General features: G+C 40.6%; 1 protein-coding gene across 1 annotated transcript; it reads left to right on the top strand.

The window, feature by feature from the left end:
- Window positions 1-337: 337 nt before the first annotated feature.
- LOC110272014 (uncharacterized) lies at window positions 338-1,290 on the top strand. The gene is made up of 3 exons (XM_021123787.1): window positions 338-628; window positions 722-781; window positions 931-1,290. Exons 1-3 carry the CDS (start codon window positions 338-340, stop codon window positions 1,288-1,290), a joined length of 711 nt encoding a protein of 236 aa, XP_020979446.1.
- The last annotated feature ends 9,911 nt before the right edge of the window (window positions 1,291-11,201 follow it).

Here is an 11,201-nt window from a genome sequence, read left to right as displayed (position 1 = left end):
GTATGTGGTGGAAGATGTCTTAAGGGATGACGATGATGTAGAGCCCACCACGATTGCTGATGATAGCGATGATGATATCAGGAGGAGTATTCTTGTTGGGCCCGGTGGAGCATCGAGCTCAGGAACACAGCAGTACCCGCCACACTTTTTGACTCTAGTCTTGGATGTGATGAGACCATAGGGTTACCAGATGTACAATTTGGTTTTGGCCCGAGAGATTCACAAGACACCGCAGGTCTAGCTGAGTTTTAGGTTGGTCAACAGTTTTAGAATAAAAGAGAAAGTCGTCTTATGTGTGAAGACTTATAGCCTCCACCGTAGGGTTAAATATAAAGTGATGGATTCAGACCATGACAAGTACTACGACAAGTGTAAGGTGTTCGGAAATAGTTGCAGATGGTTGATTTGGATCACGCTACGACAGCAGAAGGGTATCTGGGAGCTCAGATGGTATAACGGACCGCATACATGTTTGGCCACCTCGATTTCCTGTGATTATAGGAAGCTTGACTATCATGTGATATTTTCTTACATCCTTCCTATGATCAGAACTGATACGGCTGTGTCCATTATGGTTCTGCAGAATACGACGGAGGCACATTTTGGGTTCGGATTTACATACAGGAGGGTCTGGTTGGCTAAGTAGTAGGCCATTGTGCAGATATATAGGGATTGGGTGGAGGCCTATAATGAGCTGCCAAGATGGATGCTTGGTGTGCAGATAACAATACCAGATAGTATCGCAGTGTTGAGGATGATTCATGTGCGGTTTGAAGGCCAGGTTGACGGGGAGTCAGCATTTTTTCACTGACTTTTTGGGCATTCCCACCGTGCATCGAGGCATTCAAGTATTGTAAGCCGTTGGTCAGTATTGACGGAACCCATTTGTATGGCAAATATGGGAAAACTTTGCTGGTTGCAATAGATTAGGATGGAAATTCTAATATCATTCCTATTACTTTTGCCCTAGTGGATGGTGAAAATGCGAAGTCATGGTCTTTTTTCTTATCTCACTTATGTAAACACGAGACTCCTCAGCCAGACATTCTCGTGATATTCGATAGGCACAATTGGATCAAGGCCACCTTGGAGGCACCTGATGATGGATGGGTTGCTCCTGTTGCTTATCGGGCATTCTGTATTAGGCATGTTACAGCGAATTTCGCAATGAGCTTCAAGGGAAAGGATGCAAGGAGGATTCTAGTCAATGCTACTTATGCGAAGACTGAGGTCGAGTTTGATTATTGGTTTGACATCCTCCAGACTGAAGACTTGGCTACGTGTGACTAGGCCAACAGGATGGAGTATGACAAATGGACCTAGTACCGGGATGAGGGTTGCAGATTCGGCCATATGACTACAAACATTTCTGAGTGCGTTAATTCGGTGCTTAAAGGCATCAGAAACCTTCCAATTTGTTCCTTGGTGAAGTCCACTTATGGGAGGTTGGCAGAGTTATTTGTTTTTTCAAGGGAAGAGAGGCTGAGGCACAATTGGAGACAGGCTAGGAATTTAGTCAGTTGCTTGTGAAAGCAATGGAGGCAAACCTAAAGGCATCGAGATGTTTTCATGATGACACTATATGATGGGGATAATTTAGAGTTTAACATGGCCGAGACTACTCCAATAGGTAATTTCACACTCGATATTTACAGAGTATTATTGAGAGATCAAACTTGCGATTGCGGATACTTTCATCCCCTCCATTATCCATGTTGCCATGCAACTGATTGCGGTGCATATTCCCGCCTGAATTAGGAAACATATGTCCACGAGGTATATCACCTCAGTACGGTGTTTAATATCTACAAGATGAGATTTAATCCTCTGATTGCTGAAGGCTTCTAGCCACCATATGATGGTTCAACAGTTATTCTTGATCCCAGTAAGAGACGTGCATCTAAAGGTCATCCGAGGAGCACTAGAATTTGGACTAGTATGGACGAGGTCAATCCAAGTCAACCAAAGTGGTGTGGCCTATGTGGACAGCCTGGTCATACTAGATTGAGTTGCCCACAGGGAGGAGGTACTGTGAGTTCTGGAGGAGCTAATGGAGTTTAATGTTTTCGTTATTATGTTGCTTGTTTGGTTGTAGTTTATTGTGTTTTCTTTATGGAGCTTAGTGTTTTGTGGAAGTCAAATTTTTGTTATCAAGATGTTTGTATTTGCCGTAGTTGTTGTATTGTAAAATGGATTGGCATTATTAATATAGTGTTTTCTTTTTCATAACGTTGTTGCCGTCACTTTCGAAACTCAGTCAAGTAATACATAATGACATAGTACGATAGGCATAATAACATAGTAACATAGCATGGTAACCAAATAACATGATAACATAGTGGGATAACATAATGGTTAATACAGCAACACAAAGTAGACAGATAAATAACATGATAACATATAACTAAATAGTCATCCGAAAAGTCAGAAAAGATGTGACCCAGCGAAGCAGCAGCATGGGTGCCTAATCCTCTGTGCTCTCTGAGTGAGAGGTACCTCATCCTCATCTCTGGGTGGCCTGGAGGGACGTACACGATCGGGGGGTGCAGCTACAGCTGTGGAGGGAGGAGTGCCACCTAATGCAAATGTCACGTCCAAAAGTCCTGACAGAGGCTCGTTGATGTGAAAGAATTTATTGTCGATTTAGAATCAAGAATCAATTCGTTAGTAGTATAGTCCAAACCAGCAATGAATTCTCTTAGTCAAATGTCAAATTCAAATTAAAATAACCGAGAGCAATTAAACCTCGGGTCGTTCTCCCTAGGAACTAATGCTGATAAGTGCATACAATTTTGGTTGTAAGAAGCAAGGGGTTTCAATGATTGAAGGAAACAAATAAAGAGATGAAAGAACAAGACAAAATTGCAATTAATAAACTAATGAAGGAATAAAGGAACTATGTATGTAATATGGACAAGTAATGCTATAAAATGATGGAAAATTGGTTCAAAACATAAATGAAACCTTGACTTGGGATGAGTTATGGAATCCCTTCCTTGCCATAACCACAACTATGATAATTATGATGGATTAATCTCACTAAAACCTATGAAAATATAATAAAACTTAAACAAAACATAATGACAACTATATAAAAATGATGCCAAAACACGTATAAAATATCCACTCATCAGAACACCAAACTTAAATTGTTGCTTGTCCCCTAGAAACAAGGACAAAGTAGGATTAAAAAGAAGAGAAGGATACAATAAATCTCAGAGTTTCAATGAAGCTCAGTTTAAATTAGATGAGCAAGGCTTAGTAGCTGTTTGCTTCTGAATAATTTTGGTATTTCACTTTCTATTGAAGCTTAGAATGATTGGCATCTTTAGGAACTGATGACTGGAATTCACACCCCATTCAAAATTGGTGAATTAGTCCTTTTGGCAAGCGCACCAAAATTATCGTCAAGTAATAACTCACAGTGGAGTGGGATCGTATCCACAGAGATTGGCAAATTCGAGCAGTTTTAATCGATTGATGAATTAGTCAAGCAGATCAATAGGATTGTAGAGTGCAGAATTGTAAATGACATAAATGTAAATGACTAGAATAAAAAGAAAAGCAATAAAGTGCAGAAATATAAATGGCAGAAAGTAAAATGCAGAATCATAAATGACTTGAATGTAAATAGGAATGGGGAATTGCTGAATGTAAAATTAAGCTATAAAGAAATGGATAGATAAGAATGGGAAAATTCATTGAGATTGGGAGATGTTGTCTCTTTGGATCAAGTCTAGCTTATATCCTCTTCAATCATGCAACTCATTGACCTCTTGGCAATCATGATTGATTGAGCCCCAATCCCTTGGTGACTCAATCTCTCAGATCTTGATCAATAGCCAATTCCTTGGTCTAATTGCTCATGAAGAGAGATATGCTTGGTCCCTGATTATACCACGCACCATCATAGGTCCAAGTAGAGGGAGGATTATATGTCACATATCCAAACACCAAAACCCATATTCTACTCCAGTGTGAGAAGGGATTTCAAGCATGGTTTCATGTTTCCTTTCCCAAGGTTCCCATGAAACCCAATTGCATTCAATCTCTTTCCCAAGATAATTGAACACTAAGCATTAAGAACAAAATTCCTTCTAGCAAATCAAAGAGAAGACGAAGAGAAGAAGGATTTCACTATCATTCATCCATCAAGTACAACAGAGATCCCTCTCTCAATGAGAGGGAAGTTAGCTACTCATGGCTCAAAAGGTACTATAAAGTGAAGTGTAAAAGTGGATTTAAAACTGACTGCTCAACCCCTTCTTCAGTACTCCTTGGGGGTATTTATACTACTCCTAGTAAAATAAAAGAATTACAAAAGTGAAAAAGGAAAATTACATTTTGGAGGGAAAAGAAAACACTTAATAAGCATGACTTCTCAGCTGGCGTGTGGCTGGCGTGTGGCTGGCGTGTCACGTGCTCTTCATTTCCAGCTTGGCGTGCCACGCCCAATCCTTCAAGTGGCACGCTCGTCCCTCTTTCAACCTTGGCGTGCCACGCCTTTGAGCTCAAGTGGCACGCCCCTTGCCTTTCTCACTTCTCTTTGCCTCTGGAAACTTGTACTGGCGTGCCACGCCCTTGCTTTATGCTTGGCTAGGCTTCTCTGGAAAGTTGAACTAGCGTGGCACGCCCAGGGTCTGGCGTGCCACACCCCTCTTGTGAGTGAGTGGTTACTCTGTTTGGCGTGCCACGCCACAAACTCAAGTGGCACGCCCCAATGCTCCTCTTCTAAATGACACTGGCGTGCCACGCCTGGCTACTCAAGTGGCACGCCTAAGTGAAGAATGGTGAATGGCGTGCCACGCCTTCGATACCAAGTGGCACGCCCCATGTAATTGGCCTCCTTTATCCTCTCTGGAACCTTATACCAGCGTGCCACGCCCAGCTCCTGGCGTGCCACGCCAGTGCGTTTTTGTGGCGTTTGCTTCAAGTGTCACGCCAGTTTCACACGCCCAACTTCTTGTTTGTCTTCTACCCCATTTTTGATGCTTTTCTCACCTGAAATTTAGCACAACTCATCTCAAAGTCGTGTACCATAATATTCATCAAATAATGCATGAATTGTACTGATCAAATGAGGTTTATGCTCTTTTATGGTCTTCTTTATGCAAGAAAGAAGGGTAGATGATGCAAGTCATTAGGAACTTAGAATCCAGATGATATTATTGACTCTCCTAGTTTAGTTCTTTTTTATTCTTGAACACAGCTTCTTTAGAGTCTTGGCCGTGATTCTAGGCACTTTGTTTTTCGGTATTATCACCAAACGCCACAGACACTTAACTGGGTGAACCCTTTTGGATTGTGATTCAGCTTTGCTAGAATCCCCAGCCAGTGGTGTCCAGAGTTCTTAACCACACTCTTTTTTGGATCACGACTTTAACTGCTCAGTCTCAAATTTTTCACTTGACACCTTCACACCACGAGCATATAGTTAGGGAAACAGCTCATTTGAATTGTTTAGGCCCAGATTGTGTTTCTTTCAGACCCTCCTAACCAGTGATGCTCAAAGTCTTGGATCCTTACTCTTGCCTTTTGGTTTAAAGAGCTATTGGCTTTTTCTGTTTCTTTCTTTTTCTGTTTGCTTTTTTTTCGCATATACACATATTTTTTTTCTTTTATTGCCTTTTGCTACTTTTTCTTGCTTCAAGAATCAATGTTTTGGATCTTTCAGATTACCAATAATACTTTAATTTTATCATCATTCTTTCAAGAGCCAACATTCTTTACTCTAATATCAAATATGCATTGTCTATTCACACATTCAGAAAACAAAAGAAATGCCACCACATCAAATAATTGAACTATTAACTAGAAATTCATGCATCTTACTTTTCTTTTTCAATTAAAATTTTTCTTTTAAGCAAGGTGAGAGATGCATGGAATATTTCATAGATTTAAGACGTAAATAAAGAGGATCATGCACTAGAAATAGACAATAAGATAAAATACATGAAAAACAGAAAAATAACATAGACAACATGGGATTAAGGGAACAAATCCACTTTAGTGATGGCGGCTACTACTCCTTCTCGAGGATCCAATGGAGTGCTTGATTTCTTCTATGTCACGCCCCTGCCTCTATTGTTCTACCCTCACAACTATTTGATATTCCCTCATGGCCCTTTGATCTTCTCTTATGTCATGGAGGATGGTGGAATGTTCTTGATGTCCCATTCTTAGTTGATCCATGCTGGAGCTTAATTCTCCTAGAGAAGTGTGCAGTTGGTCCCAATAATCTTGGGGAGGAAAATGCATCCCTTGAGGCATCTCAGGGATTTCTTGTTGATGCAACTCTACATGCTCTTACTATGGTCTATGTGCTGGCTCTCTAGTTCACTCCATCCTTCTTTTAATGATGGGCTTGTCCTTCTCAACAGGAATGTCTCCTTCTATGACAATTCCAGCTGAATTACATAGATGACAGATAAGGTGAGGGAATGTCAACCTTGCTAAGGTGGAAGGCTTTTCAGCTTTCTTGTATAACTCTTGAGGTATTACCTCATGTACCTGCACCTCACTCCCAATCATGATGCAATGAATCATGATGGCTCTGTCAATGGTCACTTTTGACCAATTACTAGTAGGGATGATAAAGCGTTGGATAAATTCCAACCATCCTCTAGCTACAGGCTTGAGGTCAAGCCTTCTCAATTGGATAGGCTTGCCTTGAGCATCCTTCTTCCACCGGGCTCCTTCCACACAAATTTCTGAAAGGACTTGGTCCAGCCTCTGATCCAAATTGACTCTCCTAGTGTAAGGATGTGGGTCTCCTTGCATTATTGGCAAATAGAGCGCCAACCGTATACTTTCCGGGCTGAAATCTAAGAGACGCCCTCGGAGCATGGTATGCCAATTTTTGGGATGTGAGTTCATGCTTGTATCATGATTTTTAGTGACCCATGCATTGGTGCATAGAACTCTTATACCATCAAGATTCCAACTTCTGGAATAGGATTTGTTAGGACTTCCCAACCTTTCCTCCGGATTTCTCGTCGGATCTTCGGGTATTCATTCTTTTTATGCCTAAAGGAGACTTCAGGAATCACCCTTTTCTTTGCCACTACTTCATAGAAGTGGTCCTGATGAGCTTTGGTGATGAATCTTTCCATCTCCCAAGGTTCGGAGGTGGAAGCAATTGTTTTTCCTTTCCTCTTTCTAAGGGATTCTCCGACTTTGGGTACTATAAGTGTGAATGAAAAGCAAAAATCAAAGCTTTTCCAACACCAAACTTAAAAGCTTTGCTCATCCTCGAGTAAAATAAGAACAAAAGTGAAGAAAAGAGTAGAAGAAGAAGAGAAGTGGTAAAAAAAGTGGGAGAGGAGGATTCGGCCAAGTGGGGCTTTAGTGTATGAAGTCTGTGTTGGAGAGGTAGTATGAGGGTTAATTATAGGGTTGGGATGGGGGTAGGGTGTATGGGGAAGAGGGAAAGTAAGAGAGAGAAGAAGGTGGGGTAGGTGGGGTTTCTGTGGGACCCACTGGTCTTGAGGGAATAGGGAATTCGAATTCCCTACCCCCTTGTGGGTGTTGAATGCCCAGCTCCTGCTCCTGGCTGGCGTTCAACGCCAGCTCTGTGCTCCTTTTAGGGCGTTGAACACCCATTGAGAGCCTCCTTCCTGGCGTTGAACGCCAAGTCTGTGCCTCTGTTGGGGCATTGAACGCCTAGTCTCTGCCCCTGGCTGGCGTTCAATGCCAGCTTCATGCTCCCTGGCTGGCGTTCAATGCCAGGAATGCTGCTCCTCATGGGAGTTGAACACCCATTCTGGCCCTCTTGTCTGATGTTCAACTCTAGCAAGGTGCTTGTTCCAGGGTGTTCTGTTTCCAGCTCTGACTATTTCTGTTTCAATTTTAACTACTGGACATGATCACAAACTTAAAAAATATGAAAATTAAACTAAGATAACTGAAATAAACTTAATAAAAAAAATAGAAATGACTTTAATTATGGTTGGGTTGCCTCCCAATAAGCGCTTCTTTAACGTTACTAACTTGACGGTTAGCTCCTTTCGGAGATGGATAGGAGCTCAGAATTTCATCCCTTACAGTGAACTTCTTGCCTATGCTCTCATGGATAAGTTCCACATGTTCTAGAGACAGGATCCTATTCACAATATGTGGGATGACTGGATTCTCGGTGAAGACAACTCTCATGTCAGGTGAGAGTCCTTTAGTAGGGATCTTCTTATCCTTCCAGCCCTTAGGTACCTTCTTCTTAGTACCATTATTCTCAGTGCTTGATGATGGCCACCCAACACTGAACTTAGAATTGGTGTCTGGGGGATTTGTATAACTTTGTACTGAGAGAGAGGGTTGGAACACTAGGTATTGCACAACTGTCTCTCTTTTGTCAGAGGGAGAGATACGTGATAAACCACTATTTTATGGTTTATCTTGTGCTCAATTGAGTGGATTTTATCAATCTTTACCCACTTATTCATACTATTTGCATGGTTTTACATTTGCCTTCCTAATTACGTACTTTGATTGAAAACATGCTTCTTTGGCCTTAAGTTCCCTATGTTTAATTCCTCTTTTATTACCATTAGATTCCCTGATATGTGTGTTAAGTAATTTCAGAGATTACAGGACAGGAATGGCTTAGAGGATGAAAAGGAAGCATGCAAAAGTGGAAGGAATACAAGAAGTTGGAGAAATTGCTAAGCTATCCAGCCTGATCTCTTCGTATTCAAACGGCTATAACTTGAGCTACAGAGGTCCAAACGATGCGGTTCCAGTTGCGTTGAAAAGCTAACGTCCGGGGCTTCAATTTGATATATACTATGCCATAGTTGCCCTGAAGCTAGGCGATGCGACTGCGTGCTCCATGCGGACGCATCGCAGTGACGAAAATCAGCGTGTTTGAATTCGCAACCAGCGAATTCTGGGCTGTTTCCGACCCAGTTTGCGGCCCAGAAAACACAGATTAGAGGCTATAAAGTGGGGGAATGCATCCATTCATAATCAAGCTTTCACATTCACAATTTTAGGAGTAGATGTAGTTTTTAGAGAGAGAGGTTCTCTCCTCTCTCTTAGGATTAGGATTAGGATTTCTCTTAGTTTTAGGAGTGACTCTCGATCCCAGGTTCAATGTTCTTTTTATTTATTTTCTCAATTTAATTTATGAACATCTATTCCATATTTAATTTCTTTTGTTAATGCAATTCGAGGTATTTTCAGATTTAAGATTGCTTTGCTTTATTTATATTGATGCTTTTAATTTAATTTAGATATTTTTCTCCCTTTTGGCTTTGGTCAAGTGATTGGTAGTACTTGAGTTATCAAACTCAGCAAGTGATTGAAATTGGTAGATTCTGCTTTAGCTAGGATTGCTCTAACACTAGTCTCTCCACAGGAGTTGACTAGGACTTGAGAATCAAGCTAATCAGTCCACTTAACCTTCCTTTATTTAATAAAGGCTGACCAAGTGGGATTAAAACCCAATTCTCTTCACACTTGATAAGGATAACTAGGATAGGAATTCTAATTCTTATACCTTGCCAAGAGATTTTATTATTATTATTTTATTTTACTTGTCATATAACATATTCCCTCCTTACTTCCAAAACCCCAATTTACAAACTCATAACCAATAATAAGAACATACCTCCCTGCAATTCTTTGAGAAGACGACACGAGGTTTGAATACTCGGTTATCAATTTCAAAGGGGTTTGTTACTTGTGACAACCAAAACGTTTGTATGAAAGGACTTTTGAAGGTTTAGAAACTATATTTGCAACGAGGATTTATCCGCAAATTTCTAGACCACGCAAAAGTTCCTCTCATCAAAATGGCGCCGTTGCCGGGGAATTGCAAACGTGTGCCTTATTATTGGTTATTGTAAATATTTGCTTTTTGCTTGTTTATTTGTTTTTATTTTTGTTTTTATTTTTGCTTTTTCTTAAGTTAAGAGGTTATTGGTTTTTTATTTTAAAATTTTTATTTTATCTTATCTTATTTCAAAAATCAAATTTCAAAATTCAAAAATTTAAAATTCAAAATTTCAAAATTTAATTTTCAAATTCAAAATTTAAATAACCTTTTAATTTAAATTTGTTTTTATTTTTGTTTTTAATTTTTATTTGCTACTATGAACTCTCATCCTTTTGGCTATGAGTCTGGTTACAATTATGTTGCAGGAAGAAGAAATTACAATGAGAACAGGCATCAAGGTTGGAACAATCAAAGATGGGAGGAGCCACAAGGATTTGATCAACCCTCATGGCAACAACCACCTCCAATGGACTATCAACAACCACCACCATATGCCTATAAACCCTCTCCTCAACACAGCTTTGAACCACCATACTCACAAGCCACCTACAACCATTCACCTCCATATGACCCTAACCCGTATCCACCATACCAACCACCTTATGAGCCATATGAACCCTCCTATCCACCCCAAACCTCCATGGAGAAAGCACTTACTGATCTAAACTCTACTATACAAGCTCTCGTCGCCCAAATCAGACCACCAAATACCTTCAACAATCAACCCTCAAGCTCTAGTGCACTTCCTTTTCAACCACAGAATGATCTCTCCATCCCATCACCACCATCCATGGAAGAGCACCCATATCCATCAATCCAGGAGCAACATGATCCTAATGATGCTATTGACATGGGACAAGAGAGAAGGGATCATCTTCATGAATTCATACTTCATAAGGAGCTAGAGGAGGCCCTAAGGGTGAAGGTAGTAAAAACCCTTGAAGTCGAAGGAGTGGTTGAAGAATTAGTGAAGGAAGAATTAAGGGATCATCTCAAGGAAGCAGCGGATCGATTTCATGCAACTCTATATCAACTAAATCAAGCGATAAGTCAATTAGGTTCCCGACGCTCGGACACTCAAAGTGCTCCCATGGCTTCATGTGGGCAATCTAATGAAGAACGTAGCATGAAGGAGATATTAGAAACTCCAATGGACAGTACGGAGCATGACTTTGTACTGGAACAAGTGGAAGAAGCTGTAATTATCGAAGAAGAAGAAGTGGTTGCAGACTTAGGAGATGCTGAACCTCCATGGGAAAGTCAGGTTATAGAACCTCCTTCTAAGGCGATTAAAATTGATGCTGAGGAGGGTGTACAACCTCCAAGGCATATCACAGTTGAAGACTTGGAAGAGGTTGATCAAGAGATGGAGATTCAAGAAGAAGAAGCACAAACTCCCATACCCTTGGAAAGCAAAGAAGAGGAGATT

The sequence above is a fragment of the Arachis ipaensis genome, chromosome B5, assembly GCF_059453495.1.
Source record: "Arachis ipaensis isolate K30076 ecotype BB chromosome B5, ASM5945349v1, whole genome shotgun sequence".
Taxonomy (NCBI): Eukaryota; Viridiplantae; Streptophyta; class Magnoliopsida; order Fabales; family Fabaceae; genus Arachis; species Arachis ipaensis.
The sequence above is the reverse complement of the archived record's forward strand: the minus strand, read 5'-3'. Positions and strand labels throughout refer to the sequence as shown.

Coding starts and splice junctions, on each gene's coding strand:
- LOC110272014 (XM_021123787.1), top strand. CDS start 338: ATGGATTCAGACCATGACAAGTACTACGACAAGTGTAAGGTGTTCGGA. Junction 629..721: donor TCGGATTTACATACAGGAGG/GTCTGGTTGGCT, acceptor CTTGGTGTGCAG/ATAACAATACCAGATAGTAT. Junction 782..930: donor ATGTGCGGTTTGAAGGCCAG/GTTGACGGGGAG, acceptor GCAATAGATTAG/GATGGAAATTCTAATATCAT.